This window comes from Vipera ursinii (genome assembly GCF_947247035.1).
Source record: "Vipera ursinii genome assembly, chromosome: 2".
Taxonomy (NCBI): Eukaryota; Metazoa; Chordata; class Lepidosauria; order Squamata; family Viperidae; genus Vipera; species Vipera ursinii.
In genome coordinates this window covers 223,014,554-223,038,889 of record NC_139513.1, presented here as the reverse complement: position 1 = coordinate 223,038,889, position 24,336 = coordinate 223,014,554, and the positions used below count along the sequence as shown (strand labels likewise).

Here is a 24,336-nt window from a genome sequence, read left to right as displayed (position 1 = left end):
TGGCAGCTACATGACTCTGTTTCAACTTGCCTTTAGATTAAGGTTGAGAGGTATTACTTTCAATTAGATGGATTAGATGGAAAAACTTCTATGATTCAGCTTTAGACCATGAAAGCCTGAAACCTTTTCAAGGACACGAGAACAGGTATGGATTTGAAGCAGATGGTTCCCATAATAAAGTGAACTTGTTTATATGGACTACGTAAGATGTTGGGGGTTTGGCTGGGAAAATTATTAAGTCTGTGAATTGGTGTTGGAACCTCAAGAGTTTGTTTTGCTTCGACATTATCATGCAATGTATTCAATAAATAGTAAGATTTTCGGAGTGGAATGAACCTGGAGTTTTATTTGGATTCTTGAGCTGGATGTTGACATTAAACCAAATCTCTATTTCCTCTTCAATTACCATTTCTCAATTCTAGGGATGGCAAGATCCAAAGGCTGAGGTAAGATAGCAAAAGTGTAAGATATGCACATCTGAGAATGAGGTTGATGAAAATAACACAACATATTAACTTCAAACCACTGGATTTAAGGCAAAGTACTTTCAAAGGAGTGAATTAAAAAAACAAAAACAAATGATAAGTTCCACAGCAAATTTAGAAACACTTTTTACCTGAACAAGCATTCGCTTAGGCCTTGGGTCTGACAAATCTGAACTGAAAGGAAAGAAGAGTCCACTGCAAACAAGGATGAATGTGACTATAAAAATGGTTGTCAAAGATATTAATGTCACCTTTGTGCTTCTGGACAGATAAATAAAGCTGAGCTAGAAAATAAAAACAGGAAGTAAAAGAAAGAGATTACCGGTACTTTTACTGAATTATTTCCAGAAAACAAGTGTGTCAAACAAACTTAAATGTTAAATGTGTTAAAAAAACATTTTATTTCTTTAAAACATATCTTTCAACTTATACAATTTAATTTTAATTTTTTAAGTTTGTGGCAAATCAGAGATAATGTTGAAAGCTAGTGACTTCCACAAATCCATCCACAATGTCTCCTTAGCACAGACATTCTGCTTCAGAATATTAGGAGTTGGTGGCTGGAATAAGAAAGGGAATAATGCCTATCTTCTATATCTTCTCCATTGTGTAAACAGAAGCAGCAAGATATGCACATTAAAACAGTCCCAGATACCCCCATTAATTGCAATTCTGCTTGCAGGAAAAAAATATCCTTTTTTGATTGTATTTGCTCTTTCGTAGTAAATTTTTTTCATGCTGATGGTGTCTTCTTTCATCAGATGGGAAAACTGACAGGACACATGCTTAAATATACTGTTCAAAAGTTATTAAATAAGTTCAAATCCATAAAATTCAAGCTTTTAAAACTATCTTACCAAATAGGAAGACAGAAGTATGGACATTACAACGATAAAAATGCCCATGACTACATCAGGTGGAACTTCAGAACCACTGCGCCCCATGATGGGAACAAACATTTCAAATATAAGCCGGATGAGATACATTAAATAGAGATATGGAATAAACATTCCCAGGAGATAAACTGTCACAAATTTAACTGTAGCACCTGTAACAGAGACATAAACAGATTATAATGTAGAAATTGTAGCTATTGACTTTTTAATATCTGCCCCACTCAGAGCGTTCTAGAAGTTATCTAAGAAACCTCTGTCTGAAGGCGATTATTATGTTTTTCTTGCAAAACAGGTAAGATGACTTAACAGATTAAACAATGGCTTAAAAAGCAGGCTAACCAGATTTTCTGAAAATATGAATCATGCATTCATATAAATCAGCTTCTTATGCAAGTCTGTAAATCAAGACATCGAGGCATAAAAGGCCAAGTCTGGGGTTCATGCATTCTTTAAATTAAGTTGATAGGGACAGAGAGCAGTAACTGTGTAGAAGAAAAAGGGTAACTCTTTATTTCTGATTGATAAATAAGAAGGGATTTCATAATTGACAGTACAAATTTGGTCTACTATGTCAGCTGGGCATAACATGAATTCTTTTGGCCAGAACAGAAGGCCCTATAAAAAGCCTATGAAACAAATCTGTGCATTTCTATAAATCGGTATGTCTGCTTCATGGTACATTAAATTGAGTGGAACTTACTTTCAGGGCAACTGGAACAAACATTGAGAGCCACATGGGAGTCTCAACAATAGCAAAATGCAAGTAAATTGGGAAAGATACGTATTATTTATAACATCGCTCAATAAATAATGTGCAGTGAATGCGTTTGTTTTTTATTCCGGTTAAAAACCAAGTTAGAGGGGATACAGTATATATGTGGTATTTAGCATAGGTTGGCTACTTCACGTGCACATTTTTTAATCTGACAATTTTCCTTTTCCTTTTTTCTTTCAAAAAAAAAAAAAGGCATGGACTGTTCTTGTCAGACGTGTGAACTACATGAAATGAAATTACATCAGGGGGTGCATTTGGCTTGGTGGTTTCATGCCTTACTTCAAGCATAAAGTCCCTAGAACCTCCTTATGGCCTTATTGCCAAAACTGATTTGCCATTTTAGAGTTTTATAGGGACTCAATGTGACAATGAATGTTATAAACCTTCTTTAAAGTTTATAGCATCTTAAGTATCTTATGGTATCTTATTTAAATAAAACTGCCAAAATTGGACTAATAATTCCCATGGGGAAGGTTGGGAAATTTTAGGAACAAAATAGATGCTATGAGCATTGCAAAAGGGGCTGAAAAAAAACTCAGATTGAAGACATCACACTATCATCACCATTTACAACATCAGCTCTCAGAGGCTAGAAAAGTATCGTCTTGACTATAAGCATGCCCACCTCTGCCTTACCAGAACCTATGGAAATAAGTCTTGCTGCCATACCTTTTTCTTTCAGTTCCTTATAGGTCATTAGTTTTGTGAGGAGTGGAAAAGCTACCCACATTGCACAAATAAACGCAGAGGAAATTCCCTGGAAAGTAAGCAGAACCCCTGAAATAGACCAAAGTGCAAGTGGAACATCAAAAAAGAGTTCTCCTAGGAACAGTTCATTTGTGTGCTGGGAAAAGAAGAACAAAATAAAAATGTCAATCTTCTTTGATTTAAATCTGAAGACAACGTTATCAAGCATTTTAAGAGCAGAAGATTGCTTCTTAATACACAATATATAGGAAGTTCCACTTCCTGTGGAAACTGGAAGTGTATTGTCTACTACTTCTAACTACAAACATGCGGGTTATAAAAGGAAGCCTTTGAAAAAGCAAAGCTATAGTAAGTATAAAAAGGAATCTAGGAGAACACAGAAGGACAGCTTTCCAAAATTTTATCAGTTTTGAACAAGTGTGGATGCACTAGAAGTTTAAAACAGCTACTTTTAGGTTTTCAATTATTAAGAAAGAGTCAGCCTCATCCTGTCAAAGATCACAATTTTATCCCTGGATTCTGGTAGCCCAACTCTGAGAAGGTCAAAGGGCAATCAAAATGATCTGGGATTCATATATAGCCTGAGAACTGCCTACTGTATTATAGTGAAGTTCACTTGGAAATTTTGCCTCGCTAAGAAATTTAGAGGAAACATCAAAGCATTTAATTAACCAGGACCAAATAAGAGAGGTTGGTATTGGCGTCTGCCTACAGAAGAGTTTTACTGAGCTAGGCAGTCTGACTCACCTAATTTAGTACTGTAAAGCCTAAAGCAATGGCAAATTCCTTCATATAATTAATTGCTAAATTCAATCATGTAATAAAATATAATAGTACTTACTTTATAATAAAATTTCTTGGCTAATGTATGCACAAAAATCAGTGTAGCCACAGCTGCAGATCCATAGAGAAAATAGGAGACATAGTAGTGGGTATACCAGCAAAGAGATTGTCCAATAAAAGAAATAAACAGCGCCACAAGAAAGATGCCAGTTAAGGTAACAAAGAAACTAAGTACTGTAAAGCCTAAAGCAATGGCAAATTCCTTCATATAATTAATTGCTGAAAGAAAAGAAAAAAAAGATATTAAAATTAGAGACATACCGTACTATTTCTTTTAGGAGGACTAAAGTAATAAGACGTGGTTCCTGGTAAAATAAAAATGGCAACAAAAACCACAAAGCTTTTTTCCTTTCAGGACTGAGTTGCAAATTATTGCTCTGCTTACTCTACCTTTTTATATTCTAGTCACAGCATTTCTGAACTGACTTAATTGCAATACGGCAAGGCTTTTACTTTTTTATGGAAGACTGTTTACATACAGTATATAGCAGGTTATGTCTTATTAAAATCAGCAGAAAACTTCATTTTGCTAGGTCCCTTGGCCCTCAACTCAGTATTTTTCACTTACTCTCTAAGACAGGGGTCGGCAACCTGAAACAGTGAAAGAGGCACTCAGAACCGGTTCCCTCAAAAAAACAACAACAACCCAGGGAGCCCTCTTTCCACCCCACTCTTTCGCAGCAGGGCCATCCGGCCGTTTTTCCATCTGCTGCGCCTTCCTTGGGCTCACCTCCTCCGTTTCGCCCAGTGAGGTCAGGAGAGAGTCGGGCGAGACGGCAGCAGTGTGTTCAGAGGAGGGGAGCCCAAGGAAGTTGCAGCAGACGGAAAAAGGGCTGGATGGCCCTGCTGCGAAAGAGTGGGGTAGGAAGAGAGTCGGGCGAGACAGCAGCGGTGTGTTTGGAGGAGGGGAGCCCAAGGATGGTGCAGCAGATGGAAAAACGGCCTAACGGCCCTGCCATGAAAGTGGGGTGGAAAGAGAGTCAGGCGAGATGGCAGCGGTGCGTTCGGAGGAGGGGAGCCCGAGGAAGGCACAGCAGACGGAAAATGGGCCCACTCACCTTTCCAGCAGTCCTCCAGTCTCTTCCTCCGCTGCCGCCATGTGGAGTCCAAAGAAGAAAAGAGGTTTGTGGGCAGTCCCACAAACCAAAGAAATTCAACCAATCAAACTTCACGAGTTTTTTTTTCGTGAGAAGTTTGAATTGATTGGTTGAACTTTTTTAGTCCCACTTTTTTGGGGGGGACTGCACATGGTGGAGGCCTGGGAGCTGCAGGAGACGGCTGAAAGAGCCGCATGTGGCTCCGGCGCCGTGGGTTGCCGACCCATGCTCTAAGATGTGTGTCCACTGATTACCACTTCTTCTAGACGAAGATGCATTTCATATGTCATCAGAAAAAATCATACCATGGTTATCAAAAGAGAAAGGCAATAATCATAACCGGCCAACATCTATATATTACTAATTTAGGGAAGCTGTGTCCCCAACTGTGGACACAAACAGAAGTTCAGTTTGTTAGCCTGCAGATCCTACACTCATTGCTTCAGCCTGTTTCAGAAACTCAGGCAATCCTAACTTCACTCATATTCATGCTAAATAACTGACTGGGGAAATGCATAAAGACTTAGTTGATGCAAGGAACACATTATCAAAGATTAAATTTCTCGTTTTCTTTTCCTGGGTTTCTAAACATTGTTTTTAACTTTTATATAGCTTTTGGTTTCTATAGTCCATAGTTTAAACTTTTGAAATAGCTTCTTTTGTTGGCTTCTTCCAGTGGATGTATAGAAACAGAAAACAAAATTATAAATTTCTAGGAAAAGTATAAATTATGATATGGGTATAATGAAAGAAAGTACAGTTTGAAGGAATTAGGTTTGAAGAGGGATTGTGAACACCTTTCAGGATCCTCTGTCTAGTTTTTGCACCAACACCAGGGCTTCCCTACCAACACCCGGTTCCCTCTGTCTTTTCCAGGGTCTTGGATGAAGCTACAACTTCTATGGACTTAGTACATCATATAGAAAATTTTGAAGTCCTGCCCTACCTAGAAAGTGATCATCTTCCTCTGTGTATATACGTGAAGCCCTTTATCAGGCAGATACCCTCTAAGGACCATTTTATCCCTTCAATCTCTACAGCCAGCCTAACAAGATGCCAGGTCAAATGGACTCAACAACTTGATCAGAAGGTAAGGATAGCCCTAACAGAGGATAATTTTCAAAAAATGTGTGCAGCCTTCATATCAGCCAACCCAACTCAAGATCTAGTAGAACTATGTAAGAGTTTAGTCTATGAGTTACAACCATTATTAGCACATGACCGAAATTTCTCAGCTAAGAGGTCCTGCACCACCTCCAAACCATGGTTTGATAAGGATTGTGTTGAAGCCAAAAAAGCCCTTAACTTAGCATATAACGAGTACAAAAGAGAGACTGGATATGGCAATAAAGCAATCCTTAAACAGTTACTTACACTTAAAAAACAATCCAAGCAACTGATTGCATTCAAGAAGACAAGACACAAGGTCTTCCTGGGAACAGGAAGCAGCAAAGCAAAAGAGCTCCTTTATTTTGGCTCCTAATAGCTTGCCATTCTGAAAGAATCTACCCCAATAGACTGCCATATATCTCCCATAATTCCATTTTCGGAGAATGTATGAAGACCCCTCCAGCAAGAGTACAAGGTCTATAATGAAGGATTTACCTGAGTGGCCTCCAGTTTCAGAGTCTTAAATCAAATCCCTCATTGGCCAACTCAGGATCAGGAAGGCTCCAGGAGCTGACTTCATCTCGGCCAAATTACTAAAAAATAATATGGAGTGGTGGATACCTGTCCTGGCAGCACTATTCACGTATATTGACTCCACCGGCCATGTCCCAGAGGATTGGGGCTTGGCAGTTGTAGTCCCAATTTATAAAAAGGGAAAGAGAGACAACCCTGCCAACTACAGACCAATAAGTCTGCTAAATATAATCAGCAAACTCTATGCCAAACACCTTCAAGATAAACTAAAGGAGTGGCTGGACCGTGAGAACCTGATTGCTGAAGAACAAGCCAGATTCAGAGAGGGGAGAGGCACCATAGATCAGTGTTTAGTTCTCCATCACTTGATTGAAAAATATGCATCAGACAGACCTGTATCATTATACGCTGCTTTATAGACCTTAAGGCAGCTTTTGACACAGTTACAAGGTCTAAGCTATGGGAGAAGCTGGAAGCTGCCTCAATTGATCACAGACTCCTCCATCTGTTACGTGCTTTACATACCAAAATATTTCTCAAGGTGAGGTGTAATATGAAAGGGTCTCTCTCGAGGTCAGTTGAAACTCAAAAGGGGGTTAAACAGGGGTGCATTTTGTCCCCCTTGCTCTTCATTTTTTACATAAACGATACGGTAAAATGGTTAAATAATCCAAATTACCACCCCCAAAAAATAGGTGACCAAAGCATTGCTCTGCTACTCTATGCAGATGATGCTGTGATTCTCTCCAGGACTCCAGTTGGCCTTAAAAGAGCCTTGTGAACCCTTGTCCAGTATTGCAAATATAATAAACTGGACATAAATTATGAGAAAACAAAGGTTATGGCTTTTGCAAAAAGGCCTAAACAGTATTAATGGTATTTAAATAGCCATAAATTAGAGCAGGTAACTACCTTTAAGTACCTAGGGGTGGTCATCCATGCCACCGGCTCACAAAACGTCCATGGAGAATATGTGGCTGCCTCTGGCCAACGATCAGCAAATGCCATTCTTAAATTTTTTCATGCAAAGGGAGGACACAATGTTCCAGTTGCAATTAAGCTCTTTCTGGCCAAGTCACTAGCACAGCTTCTCTATGGGACCTTGCTCGGACCCTCAGCTTCATGTTTTAAACCACTGGAAAGAGTTCAATCCAAATTTATTAGAACAATTCTCCAGATGCCGCACTGTGTCCCAAATGCACTTCTGCACCTGGAGACAGGATTGATAAAAGTTGAAGCAAGAATCTGTATAGCTTCCTTAAACATCTGGCTAAGCCTTAATTGCTTTCCACAAGGCCTTGCTCCACTGATTCTACAAGATAAATTTTCCCCTTCGTGGATCAAGGCAGTTGAGTCCAACCTTGTCAAACTAGGCTTTCATCCACCTCAATTCTCAAATTGGATTATGACCAAGCAAAACAAACCTTTGCATCAAAGGGTAGAGGACATCGAGAGGCAAGTGGACTTAGGTTTAGCTCTGCTGTTTCTGGCTCCTGACTCTATTAGATACATGGTTACACCTGCCAGGTATCTTAGTCAGTTGGAGTCAGTAAACCACCAGAAAGCATTCTCGCTTGCACAGTGCCATGCGTTTCCTTCAGCTGTCATGTAGGGCAAGTACAACAGGACACCACTGTCTGAAAGATTCTGCCCCTGTGGCTCTGGAAAGGTGGAGACCATTGGTCACATACTCCTTCGATGCTCCTTTTACAGAGCCATTCGGAAAAACTATGTCTTCCCCATTATTGATAGGCATCCTGGTCATTCAGAAAATATTTATCTCCAGTGGCTGCTTAAGGATGAGCAGGCAGAGATCACGGCGCAGGTGGCCAGATTCTGTGCAGCAGCATTGGGGATTCGTCAGAAACTTAAATAATCATCGTAGATCTTTTTAATAATCTTTTGTAATTGTTTTTATTACGTCAGTACCCTTCCTTTAAATATTATTCTTGGTTTACTACATAAATTGTTACAAAATATATGGTTTCTATTTTATACCTATCAATGTTTTAGATTTATATCCACCTGTGGAACTGCATTAACATAGTAATACAATGTCAAAGAGTTATAATATGTTTTACTTTTCTAGTTGTTCATATATTATTATATTGATTTGCTCTGTTTTTGTTCTTTTAAACTTTTCTGGTCATTGACCGAATAAATATTGACATATTGAGCTTCCCTATCAGCAGCCGATTCCCTGTTTCTTCTAGTCTTGGATGAAGCTACTGCCTGCAACCAGGCAGACTCCTCCTAGCCTGGCTCTTTGCTTACTGACTTCTAGAGAAGCAATCCCTAGATTGTTCTTCTCCTCTCCCCGAACAGCAACCAACACTTGTCCTTCAGTTCTTAGATTTACTCTCCAACTTCTCTCCATCCTTTTCTCTCCAGCATCTCTGGTTGCTCCAGCTATAGACTTTACTCTTTTCTTCTTTCTCTCCATTCCCTCTCTCACTCTCTGTCTCTAATTTTTGGTTAACTGGCAGCATGTACCATAGCAATTGAGGAGGTCCTAGTAGCCAGGTCAGCTCATCAGCCTTGTGACAACACAATTACCATTCCGGGCCAAAGATAAGCTTTCTTTTTTCTCTTTTTCCTCTCTCCAATGTCTGGCTCACATCTGCAAAGCAGTGGCTTTCTCAGATTCCAAAATCCATATGCCACAGTATGCTAACAAGGCTTAATTAGTTTTCATTTACTTTTAACTCCTGCTTCTATTGTATTTTGCTTCCTATTCTTTTTCTATATTTTATATAAGGTTGCTTACCCTTAAACAGAACAGTATTTCTGAGTATTTCTGTATGGGACAGAACATGAATTGAACTGTCAAGCCCCTGGGCTCGACAGTCAAGTGGGGGGGGGAATCCACGGCGCAGCCGCTTGTTTCTCCACCAATCAGCTGGGAGGCCAGAACCCTCACTTTGATGCTATCAACCACTGAGAGCTCTGGTGGCCTGGACCTGATGCCACCGACCAGCTGGAGGTCACAGTGGCTGGCCCCACCGCTGCTGAGCAGCCGGGAACGTCAGCGACCCAATATCCAGGCTGCCAATCAGCTGGGAGCACCGGTGTCTTTGCCCCGCCACCGCCAATCAGCTGAGAGCTCCAGCAGCCTGGACCCAAAATCATTGGCCAGGAGCGTCGGTGGCCTAGTTTCAAGGGTGCCAATCAGCTGGGAGCACCAGTAGCCTGGCACATCACCGCCAATCAGCTGGGCGCTCCGGAGGCCAGGTCTCCCACCCACGAAACAGCTGTTCTCTCTACCTGGTCTACTACTGAAAAGAACGGGACTTCCGGGTGGCAAGGCTCCATCGATGGCGGCTGTTCCGGCCGTCAGTCCCGTTGTTTTCCGTTGGAGCTGCTAAAACAGCGACGATCAGCTGTTTTGTGGCTCAGAAACCCAATCCTCGGGAGAAGAGGGGGGGTGAGCGTTTAGGTAGGGGTAGAGCTCCCCTAGACCACCAGAGTTCAAACTCTGGGGATTGAAGGGTGAGAGCCCCCCCGAAGCCTGAATTAGCTTCAGACTCAGGGACTCCTCTGTTCCAAGGCTTTGGAGCGGAGCAGGACGCTGCAACCATCCCTGCAATCAACAATTAACTTTGGATTACCTGGATGCAGGCAGAGCTGTGCAGGAGAATATTGAAATAGCAAATATTTGAACTTTAACTCTGTTTACTTTGAAAGAAAAAGTTGCAAGCGGTGTGGAAAGTGAAAGTGTGCAACAGAAATTAGGAGGCTTGGTGGAGCAGTGGGCTAATGCCTCCTTAAGTAACACCAGCTGCCTGCAATTAGTGCAGGTTCGCATCCCACCAGGCTCAAGGTTGACTCAGCCTTCCATCCTTCTGAGGTAGGTAAAATGAGGACCCAGATTGTTGGGGGCAATAAGCTGACTTTGTAATAATGCCGCTTTGGGGGGGGAGAAAGCCCTAATAAGCAGGCATATTCATAGAATGAAGGCTATTGCTAAGCACATTGGTTTGTGCTTAAATTGTAAGCCGCCCTGAGTCTTCGGAGAAGGGTGGGATATAAATGGGATTAAAAATAAAATAAAATAAATAAATAAATTAACTGGGTGTTAAGATGGCTTCTAAACCAACTAAAGTTCCTAGAAGTGCTGGTGCCTCACCAGTTCAACATTCTTCACTACAGGCTTTGATGCCTCCTCTTGTGGCACCCGCACCCGCACCCGCATTAACAATAAAAGATTTACAAGATGCTTTAAAAATACAATCCCAGCAAATAGCTGAACTTATTGAGGAGAAGAATACTGAAATAAGAGCAGACATTTTAGTTGCATTTCAAGGGCTTGCAGTCTGTATTGAGCGTCTGGATGATCGCATGGAAGAGCTCAATCAAAATAATTTGAGATTAGATGCTAAAATGTTGGAAGCTGAAAATGTGATGGAAAAGATTGATGATGATGTAGTCATGTTACAATATAGAGATATGGAGTTTGCTGTGAGGATTAGAGGAATGAAAGAAGACCCTAAGGAAAATCTGAAAGAGCTATTGGCACAAGCTCTCGAACCGGTTTTGGAGCGTTAAGCAGAAGATATTATGGGGGATATAGATAAAATATTTTGTGTTAACTCTTGGATTGCCAGACAAAGAAAACTACCTAGAGATGTGGTGGTTTACTTTATAAAGAGATCAATTAGAAATGTGATTATCCAAGCCTTTTACAACAATAGATTTAAAGTTGCTGAGCAAGAAGTTTTAATTCTGAAAGAGATTCCTCCAAGAATTCTAAGGAGAAGAAAAGAATTTGCTTTTTTGGCAGATGAATTAAAGAAACGGCAACTTCAGTTTAGATGGGAGATTCCAGTAGGCTTGGTGGTGACTTATGCTGGCACGAGATATCGCCTTAATACAGTTTTGAAGGCACAAGATTTTTATTCTAACATATTGAAGGCAGGTTCTCCGCCATCTTCAGAATTTAAAGGAAGGAAGGACGAAGGAGAGCGTCAGATTCGAGTGGAGAGTATACAAGGAGCTGAAGGAGTTACTTTGCAGAAGGATAAAGAATCTCAGCAAATTTCAGAAGTGCAGCAGTCCCAGATGCCATCAGAAGAGGTTAAAGAACAAAGAATGACACGGGCTGCAATTAGATGAATGAGACAAGAACAAGAACAACAGAAAGCTACAATCATATCTCAAGAACCTACTTATAGTGAAGCAGTGGGAGGAGCGAAACCGAAGAGGTTGCAGGTGGTTTTGCAAGAGGCGCTCCGAAAGCTTCAGGTCGCAAAAGATGGTGACAAAGTTTCTAACCTGGAATGTTAATGGATTAAATTCCCCGCACAAGAGAAAAAAAGTATTTCAGTATTTGAAACAATTTAGAAATGATGTTATTTGTTTACAGGAAACGCACATTCAAACAGCTGATCAAAAATATTTGATAAACTTTAGATTGGGTACACAGTTTAGTGCATCTGCTCCAGATAAGAAAAATGGAGTAATTATTTATGTCAAGAAGAATTTAACAGCTAATTTAATTGAAACAGACAAACAAGGAAGATATGTTATAATTGAATTGTTAATAGAAGGCAAGAAAATACTTTTGGTTGGATTATATGCTCCTAATCAACAGCAAGGAGAATTTTATAAACTTTTACACAGCAAGATAATTCAATGGGATTACAAATCGTGTATTCTGATGGGAGATTGGAATGGTGTCCTGGATGCACAAAAGGACAAAAAAGGTCTTTTTAGAAGTATACCAAATCATGCTAGATTGCCTAAATCTTTTTTTGAGATGAAAGATGACTTGGAATTGAGAGATGTTTGGAGAGAAAGAAATTTGCAAGAAAAAGATTTTACCTTTTTCTCCGATAGACACCAATCCTTTTCTAGGATTGATTTTGTATTAACTACTAAAGATTTTTTTTCTAGGATTAAGAAGATTAAGATATGTCCAAGAACTCTATCAGACCATAGTCCAGTATGGTTGGAACTGGAAAAAGAGAGTGGAGATAGGCGGTCTTGGAGATTGAACGAAAATTTGTTTAGATATCAAGAAAATGTGGAAGAATGTAAAAAACAGGTGAAAGAATTTTTTAATATAAATATGCATAAGGGTACTTCTATTGAAATGGTTTGGGATGCAAGCAAAGCTTATATAAGAGGAGTGTTAATATATTTGAATAATAAACATAGGCGCAAACTGGAATATAAGCGAAAAGAATTAGAGGAGGAAATTAAGAGGAAAGAGAAGGCTTTAATTTTGAATCCATCTGATAAGAAGATTAAAGAGGTAATTACTTTGTTAAGAGGTCAGTTTAATAAGTTGATGGCAGATCAAGTGGCAAACAATTTACGGTATGTTAAACATAATACTTTCTGTAATGCTAATAAGCCGGGTAGGTGGTTAGCTTACTTGTTAAGGAAGAAACAAAGGTCACATAATATAGATAGAATAGATTACAAGGGTAAAGAGGTGTTTCAGCAGAATCTTATTAAAAAGGCTTTTGTTGAATTTTATTTTAAGTTATACGTTAGGGATAAGATTCAAGATGTAGATATAGATAGATATTTACAAGAAGTTAATATCCCTGTTCTTACACAAGAGCAAAGGGAAGGGATGAATCAACCAATAAATGATGAAGAAATTATTCCAGCAATTAAACAATTTAAGGTGGGGAAAGCACCAGGAACAGATGGCTTGACTGCTGTTTATTATAAAGATTTACAGTTAGAAATGGTGGAACCTTTAAAAGAATTATTTAGAACAATTCAATCTGGAGGAGAAGTGCCTCCATCGTGGAAAACAGCTTTTATATCGCTGATTCCGAAGGAAGATCAAGATCTTACCCAAACGAAAAATTATAGGCCAATATCGCTTTTAAATACTGATTATAAGATATTTGCAAAAATTTTAGCAAATAGATTAATGAAGGTAATGCAGCAAATGATTCATAGTGACCAAACAGGATTTATAAGTGGTAGACAAATGAAGAATAATGTGAGACATATTATAGACTTATTGGAATTTTTGGAAAGAAATAACCAGGTCTCTGCAGCGCTGATTTTTCTGGATGCTGAAAAAGCTTTTGATCAATTGGACTGGCAATTTTTATTTAAGGTACTGGAGAAAATGGAGTTTGGGGATAATTTTTTACAACCTATTAGGGCAATATATCAGAAGCAAACAGCTCAAATAATAGTCAATGGTAGTTTGACAGAAACATGTAACATTGAAAAGGGTACAAGACAGGGGTGTCCATTGTCACCTTTGTTGTTTGTTTTAACATTGGAAATATTATTAAGATACAAGACTCAAATAAAATTAAGGGAATTAAAATAAGAGATCAAGATTATAGATTGAGAGCGTTTGCGGACGACTTGGTTATTACATTAAGTCAACCGACTTACTCAGTTGTAGAGATAATAATGTCATATGGAAAAGTTTCTGGATTTAAGATAAACATGCAAAAAACTAAAATATTGCCTAAAAATATGACCATAGAACAAAAGGTTGTTTTAGAAGAGCTAACGGGATTTGAAATAGTTAAAAAGATTAAATAATATTTGGGGGTATATCTTTCAGCTTCTAATGTAAAATTATACAAAAATAATTATGAATTGTTATGGTTAAAAATACAAAGAGTTAGATAGTTGGAAAAAACTACAATTATCCTTATTGGGAAGAATTGCAGCAGTAAAAATGAATGTTTTTCCAAAATTTGTATTTTTGTTTCAAATGATACCTATACTTAAAAAAGACTCAAATTTGGAGGAATGGCAGAAAGGTATTAATAAATTTGTTTGGGCAGGGAAAAGACCAAGAGTTAAATTTAAGATAATGCAAGATGTACGTGAAAGAGGTGGTCTTAAAATGCCCAATTTTAAATTATACTATGAGGCTGCTGCTTTATCATCAATTAGTGATTGGTTTAATTTAACACAAGGGAGATTATTGAATATTGAGGGTTATGATTTGTTATTTGGTTGGCATGCATATTTATTGTATGATAAAAAGGAGGATAATGTTTTCAAAACACATATATTAAGGTATGCTCTGTTGCGAGTTTGGAAAAAATATTGACATAAGTTAAATTATAAAATACCAATTTGGACAATACCTAAACACGCAATAGAAAATATAAATGTGGGATTTAAACATGATGTGATTACATACAAAGAAATTCTTAGGATAGAAAGGAATGTATGGCAACTAAAGCCATATAATATTTTAAAAGAAGAAAAGGTAGTACAAACTTGGTTCCAGTATAGGCAGTTACAAGCAAGATGGAAAGAAGATCAGAAAGTTGGCATCTCGATAACTGATGGAAATTTGGTAAAACAAATCAGAGATCAAGGTCAAGCACATATAAGAAGGATATATAATGCACTGATAGAAATTGACTCAGAAACAGAACTTGTTAAAGATTGTATGATAAAGTGGGCCCAGAACTTTCAGGTGGTTGTAACAATGGATACTTGGGAAAAGATATGGGTTAGAAATGTAAAATTTACACAGGCCCAAAATTTAAGAGATAATTTTTATAAAATGTTTTATAGATGGCATTTAGATCCTAAAAAATTAGCAAGTATGTATCCGAACTGCCAGCCCAAATGTTGGAGGTGTGGTTGTGAGGATGCAACGTATTGTCATATATGGTGGACTTGTAAAAAAGTTAAAGTTTTTTGGATTAAAGTTTGGTGGAATATGCAGAAGATATTTAAGAAAAAGATAAGGTTTTCTCCACAGTTATTTCTGTTGGGTATTATTACAGATTGTACTGTCATAGACACTAAATTGATGTTGAATTTAATTACGGCAGCAAGACTTTTAGTAGCGCAATATTGGAAGAAGGAGGAACTGCCTACTATAGAAGAGTGGACTTTGAAAGTTTCAAACCTGGCAGAAATGGCAAAGATTTCAGCATATCTGAAAGAACAATCGCAACAGAGATATATTGTGGAATGGAGAAGATGGATCGAATATATTCAGAATAAATATGGGACTAAAAAGTTTCATTTAGTATTTGAATAAGTATTAGTTTTACATGATGTTTTATCAGTTATTCATTATTGGTTAGTAATTTAGTTATGTTTAAGGGGAGTTAAAGCACGATAGAATTTAATATGTTTTTTTAGTTAGGTAGCATATCTTAGCTTAAGTTCGTAAAGTTAATACCCTGTATTCAGCTCTGGGAAGTTGGGGGGGGGAGAGTTAGGGAGGGCAAGGGGGAGGGGAGGGGGAGGGAGGGAGTTTATGTTATTAAAAATGTATTTTAAAACTTTTCAATTAAAAAAAAGAACGGACTTACCGGGCTGCGAGCCATGGACTAGCGTGGGGCCGGAGGGCAAACAGTGTGGCTAAGCAGGGGGGAGGGGGATCTAGAACGGATTTATACCTGGTTGTTCGGATGCTGGTCTGCCAGGAGGGGAAGGATGGAGCAGCAGGGGGAAGGTATTTAACGCACTAGGAGCAAACCACTGCCAGTGCTAACTTTGTTTGCGATTCAGCTTCTGTTTGCTGTGTTCCTGTTTCTTGGTTGCCTGTGTTTTTCTGTATTGGAGTTGGAGGAGGCCAGGGACCATTATGGACATGACACTTACCTTTTTTTCGTGGCTGTAGAATTTTTTTGCTGATATAAAGCATGGCAACTGACACAATGACGCAATTCATAATGGCACCAACACGAGCTGGGTAAGCCAAAATAAACATGCCAAGCACATCAAAGAAGACCACATTTCCATGTTGATACTCCTGAGATTTGGTTAATATATCTGATTTTACTAAATATTTTACCACAGCTAAGATATTGTCACCTTGGGGAGAAAAACAATATATATTAAGATTTGTCTTTTCTTAAGTATATCAGCACACCATTTCATTAATATTATGTCATGAAACAGTTGAAATTTGAAATTATTTACTTTTTGAAACAAAAATTGAAAGGGAAACAGTAAATAGGCTGGACAAAATTCAATATACTGAAGGCCTGAATTTTTAAAACATTACAAAACCTTAATATAAATAAATAATTCAGTGAACTGCAGGGTCAACAATGATAAGAAGCAAGTAAGATGTAACCAGGGAAAAATTCAAGGAAAAGAGTAAAAAACTAAGCTATGATATCTAAATTGTTTTTAGTCATTAAAATCAATTAACTTTACTCAAACTCCTTACCTAGTTATATTTATCCATGAAACTTTTATTTCCAAAGCGTTATCTTTAGGATGCTGAGATTTTGGGCCTATTAATTTCAATTTTCATTATTAACCAACACGGGGAACAATAATTTAATCTTACCTTGCCAGTGAAAGTCATGAGAAACTTCAAATACTAACCTGCTCGCTGAATAGAATCTGTCAAAATTCGATCCACCGTGTCATATTTTGTATGATAGATGTAACCATTTTCAATGAAAGCCAGGTCTATTCCTGTCAGTATAATTAAATTAAATCATAATGTTATTTCATATAACTTTGTAATATAGCTTTACAAAGTATTCCTAATTGATTGTGTGCTTATTATTTATGTTTTTTTCTTGCTGTCTCACATGGTGGCTTCAGAAAATGTTTCAGAAAAATATTAATAAACAGTTTCTATATTACTCTGGTTGGTAAAGGTGATGGTGCAGAATGCAGTACTGCAAGTAAACTCTGCCCACAGCCTGGAGTTCAATTCTGACGGAGCTGAAGGTTGATTCAGCCTTTCATCCTTCCAAGGATGGTAAATGTGGACCCAGATTGTTGGGGGCAATATATGTTTACACTGTAAACTGTTCAGAGAATGCTATAGACCAGTGATGGCGAACCTTTTATAGACCGAGTGTCCAAATTGCAATCCAAAACCCACTTATGCATCGTCGGGTGGTGGGTGGGCATGGCCCATTGGGTGGGTGTGGCCCATTAGGTGGGCGTGACCCAATGGGTGGGCGTGGCTGAGGTGGTAACGGCAGATTGGGCGGGACTAAAAAGTTCAATCAATCAATTCCAACTTTGCGCGATCTTTTTTTTTTCCATGAGAAGTTGAAATTGATTGATTGATTGATTGAACCTTCTTTTTTTTTGCACACGGCGGCAAAGGCCTAAAGTGAAAAGGTTTTATAAAACCCAACTGAAGTCCTAGCACTGGGGCGACGGCGTGTGTGCCCACAGAGAGGGCTCTGTGTGCCACCTGTGGCACGCTTGCCAAAGGTTCACCACCATGGCTATAGACCAATGGTATATAGGTCTAAGTGCTATTGCTAAACCAACATTAACTCAAAATGCATTGGCCCTGCCATAATGGGAAAAAAGGGATGTTCTCGTTGTCCAACCCACCATTCTTAACAAAAACATTGTCTTTATAATCTCATTTTCACTATGTTACTACTTCTGGACATATGGATTGCATTGATACTTTGATTTACATAAACCTACATAAAGATGTTGCACTTCACACATTTTGGAGCTAACTATTGCAGCCTCCAGTACCAAAATAAATGTAACCTTGCTTTTACTAAAGAGTGATATGGTCTCTGTCATTAAACAAATCATAGACATTTCTCCCATATAGGACTGTGTCGGAGTTTCTTGTCTTTGGTTCAGAAAATCTGCAATGTGCACATCAACACTGGGCACGTACAGCATTGGACAGCTTTGTATCACAAGCTTTTCCTTGCTTTTATTGGCTTGACAATCCTCCTACCTACTTTCCATTGCCCTTCCAAGTATAGGCCCAAAAGCTGATCCTACTAGGCCTATCTAACACACCTGGAACATTGCCAAAATCTCTGTAAATACGGAAATCTGTGTCTGCAGGGATGACACCACTCTGAAACACCTCTTGAGCCACGATACAACCAAAAGGGTGCTTAGCAGCAGAGATGTATGCTTGTACTAGCCAAGGGTTTTCAGGTCCTATAAGAATTAAGAGAACAATTGTGAAATAAAAATAATTTTTAATTTAGTGTTCAATACTTTAATTTGTGCTTTGCCATAACCAAAATACATGGCTTTCATTCTAAATATGATTACAAATGCAAATTCACAGGAATTTTAAATTCCCTTTTCCCCATGCCCTTCACATGACACACCTGAGAATGGCTTTTCAGAGGACACAGTCTACCATGTAGTAAAAAAAAGGCTAATGACACAGCTCAGTGGCTGAAGTCAAAGATGTTTAGAAATTGGCTCAAGTTATTTGTCAATTGTCACAAGACTTGCATCAACAGTATTAAGGATCTTACCTGTCTGAAACACAAGTTCTTTCCCTCCTACTCCAGCAGCCTCCAGATTAATAAATGCTTTAACTGATTTAGCCCATGGGTGTTGTGTAATGAAGCCATGACTAGCCTTGATAAACAGTAGAGATAGTGGACAAAATAATATATTATATATGTTTGCAGTACCTTCTGATTAACAAAGGAAATTCCAGTTCTGGGAAAATGTTTTGTTGCTCTCTTGGCTTTTTTGCTTAATTAGTTCAAAGTTTATTATGGTACAGACCAGCATCATAAAGCTAATAAATGCATATTAAATGCATTTATATATACACAATATGACATGTAAAAAGAATAAACAATATTAACAGTTCACTAATAAATGTTAAACAGGTCAGCCTTTTCATAGTCCGAGAAGACAATGCACACGTTTGAAAGAATGGGCAGGGAATAGCAATGACATAAAACATAAGACAGTTGATGTATTTTCAGGATGATCTTCTTCTCCCACAGGAGCAGCTGGTTAGAACAGTTTTCCTAACTCAAAGAGGCCAGTACAATTTTAAATAAACACTGTCAGCTCCTGGGGAATTGTAGAACAAACTATTATTTTAATTGCAATACAGCGTTTTCATAAAACACTTGCCCACACATGTGCACATAACCAAGAGTAAGAACTAAACTCAATCTCACGGCCATGTTGGGAAAGGAAAGGAAAAAAATGTTCTTACTTTTATCCAAGTATCTGTCAAATCCCTCAGTTTTATACACCTTTGTAGCAATGTTAGTTTCATATTAAAGAATAAAATCTGTGCGTTTACGCATATTAAAGCATTAAGAATCTACTCACTGCTTTCTTACCTGTAAGATACTTTCTTCTGCCCCATTAAACAGGAATATAACAGACTGTTGCAAAGGTTCAGATGATTTTGAAAGTGTATGCAGTATTTCAAGCATTACAGAGCAGCTGATAGCATCATCACTAGCACCTTAAAATAATAAGATATATAATACACTAATTTCCTGAGGCTGAAACCTAATTATAGATCATTTTTTAAAAAAATCATACTATAGAAGACTGTCTTTCAGAAATGGATGAACTGTCTCCAAAGTGTCTGGATTGATGGGAAACAGAATATTTCAGAATGTTTATTATTTTCAGAAAAGAAAATAATAAAATATGGGAATTGACCTGTGGTGATGCACAACAGGTTGACACTTTTATATACCTTTCTGTACATATCTCCACAAAATATAAACTATTTAATATAAAACAGTTTTTAAAAAGTGTTGCTATTCGTTATAAACAGGAATTGTATTGTATAACTCAACACAGCGAAATTTACAATTACAAACATTTTGATCATTCAAGAAGAATAATAGTAAAAAGAAGAAAATCCATGACTTGCAAAGACTTGCAGCATTAATTGTTACTGTAATGTTTTTCCCCCCATGTTCTATAGGAGAAATTGGGACAATATTCAACAGATTTTGAATTGCCAAGATAAAGTCATAAATACTTGCAAAATCTAATCAAATGAATGTTGTATCTGTTTTAAGCAATATAAATTTATTTAAACAAAATAATATACTGTTCAGACAAACAGTATACAATTTTAATGTATATGCTGAGAATTAGTTCAACAGAAAAGCCGAAACAGAAGACAAGAAAAATTATTTTATATCTCAATTCAATTAGAATGATTTTGAAATAGTTACTGTATTCAATTACACTACATTTGTTTAAGAATAGAATAGATATTCCCCAAACAGTGTGCTGTGACTGTCTTTGATGGCTAGAAACACAATGGAATTAAAAATAATTCAATAACTATTAAATTTACATAACATTTTAATTGTAATGAATCAATGAAGAATTACTTCTGAGTCCTCCAAAAGCTTCAGGGTGCCACGCATGGTGACTAAATTTCTAACCTGGAATGTTAATGGATTAAATTCACCACAGAAGAGAAAGAAAGTTTTTCAATATTTAAAACAATTTAAGATTGATGTTATATGTTTGCAAGAAACGCATATTAGGACTATGGACCAAAAGTATTTATCGAACTCAAGGTTGGGCACGCAATTTGTTGCTTCTGCCATGAATAAGAAAAATGGAGTGGTTGTTTACGTTAAAAGTACTCTAACAGCGGAATTAATTGAAGCAGATAAGCAAGGAAGATATGTTATGATAGATTTGTTGTTAGAAGGTAAAAAAACGCTCTTAGTTGGACTGTATGCTCCTAATCAACAACAAGCTGATTTTTTTAGTTTACTTCATACAAAGCTTACTCAATTGGATTACAAATCGTTTATTTTTATGGGGGACTGGAATGGTGTTTTGGATGTACAGATGGATAAGGCTGGTTCTTTTAAGCGTGCTCCGAGTCATGCCAGATTGCCTAAATCTTTTTTTGAAATGAAGGACGACTTGGAATTGCGAGATATTTGGCGTGACACTCACCTACATGAAAAGGATTATACTTTTTTTTCTGACAGACATCAATCTTTTTCCAGGATTGATTTTATTTTGCTGACTAATGATTTTTTTTCTAGGATTAAGAAGGTAAAGATTTGTGCAAGAACTATTTCGGACCATAGCCCAGTTTGGTTAGAGATCAATAAGGACAATAGAGATAGGCGCTCGTGGCGCGTAAATGAGAATTTGTTTAGAAATCAGAGAAATGTGGAAGAATGTAAACAGCGGATGAAGGATTTTTTTGAAATTAATATGAATAAGGATACCTCTATGGACATGGTCTGGGATGCTAGCAAGGCCTACATGAGAGGGGTGTTGATATATATGAATAATAAATACAGACGTACTTTGGAAGCCAGAAGGAAAGAATTGGAGAATGAAATTAAGGAACAAGAAAAGGCCTTAATTTTGAACCCATTGGATGTGAAGACTAAGGAGGTTATTAAGCTATTAAGAGGACAATTTGATAAATTGATGGCTGATCAAGTGGCAACCAACTTGCGGTTTGCTAGGCATAATACTTTTTGCAATGCTAACAAGCCAGGTAGATGGCTAGCTTATAGATTAAGGAAAAAGCAAAGGGCTTCTAATATAGATAAAATTGAACATAAGGGAAAGGTTGTGTTTCAACAGGATCTTATTAAGGAAGCCTTTGTGGATTTTTATTCTAAATTATATGCTAAGGAGAAGATTAATGAAAAAGACATTGATGTATATTTGGAGAATGCTAGCATCCCGGTTCTTACGCAAGCACAAAAAGAGGAGATTAACCAATTGATAACAGAAGAAGAAATTCTTATAGCAATTAAGGAATTGAAGTTGGATAAAGCGCCAGGTACGGATGGTTTGACTGCGGTTTACTACAAAAATTTACAAATGGAGTTGATAAAGCCGTTAAAGGAACTGTTCCAGACAATTCAGAGAGGGGGAAAGGTGCCTCCGTCTTGGAGAACTGCTTTTATCTCCTTGATTCCGAAGGAAGACCAAGATGCTACTCAAGTAAAAAACTATAGACCGATATCACTTTTAAATACAGATTATAAGATATTTGCTAAGGTGTTGGCTAATAGATTGATGAGGGTTCTGCAACAGGTGATTCATGGGGATCAAACTGGGTTTATTAGTGGTAGGCAAATGAAAAATAATGTGAGGCATATAGTTGATGTGTTAGAGTTTTTGGAAAGGAACAACCAGATCCCTGCGGTGCTAATTTTTTTAGATGCTGAAAAAGCTTTTGATCAATTGAATTGGCAATTTTTGATGAAAGTTTTAGATAAAATGAATTTTGGGGATAAATTTTTGCAACCAATTAGGGCATTATATCAAAAACAAACTGCCCGAATAATAGTTAACAATAGTTTGACTGAAGCATGTAATATTGAGAAGGGCACAAGGCAAGGGTGTCCATTGTCGCCTTTACTATTTGTGTTAACATTGGAGATATTACTGGTAAAAATACGGAGTTCGGAAAGAATTAAGGGTATACAAATTAGAGATCAGGATTATAGACTGAGGGCATTTGCAGACGATCTGGTTGTTACAGTGACCCAGCCAGAAAACTCTGTTGTGGACCTGATGGAGATAATAATGCAATATGGGAGGGTTTCTGGATTTAAAGTTAATGCACAAAAAACTAAAATTCTGGCCAAAAATATGACAGTATCGCAAAAGGCTCTTTTAGAAGGATTAACTGGATTTGAGATTGCTAAAAGGGTCAAATATTTGGGGGTGTTTTTGTCACCTTCTAATACAAAGTTATATAAAAATAACTATGAAAAATTATGGGGAAAAATTCAAAAAGAAATGGAGAGTTGGGAAAAATTGCAATTGTCTTTGTTGGGAAGAATCGCAGCAGTGAAAATGAATGTCCTGCCTAAATTTTTATTCTTATTTCAAATGATACCGGTTCTTAAGAAAGATTCTAATTTGGAAGAATGGCAACGGGGTATCAATAAATTTGTTTGGGCAGGGAAAAGGCCACGAGTTAAACTTAAGATTATGCAGGATACTCGTGAAAGAGGTGGTCTTAAAATGCCCAATCTTAAATTATACTATGAAGCTGCTGCGTTAGCAGGGATAAGTGATTGGATTAATTTGACACAAGAGAGATTATTAAATCTTGAGGGCCACGACTTGTTATTTGGCTGGCATGCATATTTGTTGTATGATAAGAAGGTAGATAATGTGTTTAAAGTGCATATTTTAAGACAGGCATTGTTGAGAGTTTGGAAGAAGTATAGACATAAGTTAGACTGTAAGATGCCATTGTGGGCAATTCCAAAACACGCAATAGAAAACATAAATGTTGGCTTCAAACATGATGTGACTACGTATAAGGAGATTTTAAGCTTGGAAAGAAGTGTATGGTGCTTAAAATCGTATAACCTCTTGCGAGATGAGAAGATTGTTCAAACCTGGTTTCAATATACTCAGTTACGGGCCAGGTGGAAAGAAGATCAGAAAACTGGTTTTGCAATGACTGATGAAAATTTGATAAAGCAAATTAGAAATCAGGGTCCAGCACATATCAAACGGATATATCTTGCATTGATAGAAATTGATTCAGAAACAGAACTTGTCAAAGATTGTATGATAAAATGGGCCCAGAATATCCAAGAAGTTATTACAATGGACACGTGGGAAAAGATCTGGGTGAGGAACGTAAAATTTACACAAGCTCAAAACCTAAGAGAGAACTTTTATAAAATGTTTTACAGATGGCATTTAGATCCTAAAAAGCTTGCAAGTATGTATCCGAATTATCAGCCAAAATGCTGGAGGTGTGGTGGTGAAGATGCAACATATTTTCACATATGGTGGACTTGTAAAAAGGTCAAGGCTTTTTGGATAAAAATTTGGTGGAATATGCAGAAGATCTTCAAACAAAAGATAAAGTTTTGCCCGCAATTCTTTTTGTTGGGTATAATTACAGATGCTACTGTTGTGGACACTAAGCTGATGTTGAATTTAATTACAGCAGCAAGACTTTTAATAGGTCAGTATTGGAAGAAGGAGGAACTGCCGACTATAGAAGAGTGGACTTTAAAGGTTTCTGACCTGGCAGAAATGGCAAAGATCTCGGCTTATTTGAAAGATCATTCGCAAGAACGCTATATTATGGAGTGGAAAAAATGGATTGAATATATCCAGAACAAATATGGGACTAAAAAGTTTCATTTAGCATTTGAATAAGTCTTCCTTTCTATTTTCTTTTTTTTCTATATGAAATATTAGTATTGTTTGTAGTTATC

At 37.5% G+C, this 24,336-nt stretch overlaps 1 protein-coding gene across 3 annotated transcripts in view; it reads right to left on the bottom strand.

The window, feature by feature from the left end:
* The window catches only part of ERMP1 (endoplasmic reticulum metallopeptidase 1), a 46,087-nt gene that overhangs the window by 8,055 nt on the left and 13,696 nt on the right, over positions 1-24,336 (bottom strand). For 2 of the 3 annotated variants that reach the window (XR_014491192.1, XM_083352545.1), the window contains exons 3-11: positions 19,468-19,595; positions 18,634-18,739; positions 18,158-18,304; positions 16,748-16,840; positions 16,013-16,225; positions 3,706-3,926; positions 2,826-3,000; positions 1,343-1,533; positions 617-769 (exon numbers count right to left, since the gene is read on the bottom strand). Coding sequence is in view for 2 of the 3 variants with exons in the window: in XM_083352545.1 (XP_083208671.1) it covers positions 617-769; positions 1,343-1,533; positions 2,826-3,000; positions 3,706-3,926; positions 16,013-16,225; positions 16,748-16,840; positions 18,158-18,304; positions 18,634-18,739; positions 19,468-19,595 (1,427 nt within the window). In the remaining variant the exon portion in view is untranslated. The remainder of the gene's footprint in view (positions 1-616; positions 770-1,342; positions 1,534-2,825; positions 3,001-3,705; positions 3,927-16,012; positions 16,226-16,747; positions 16,841-18,157; positions 18,305-18,633; positions 18,740-19,467; positions 19,596-24,336) is intronic. The other variant, XM_083352546.1, reaches the window with a different exon arrangement.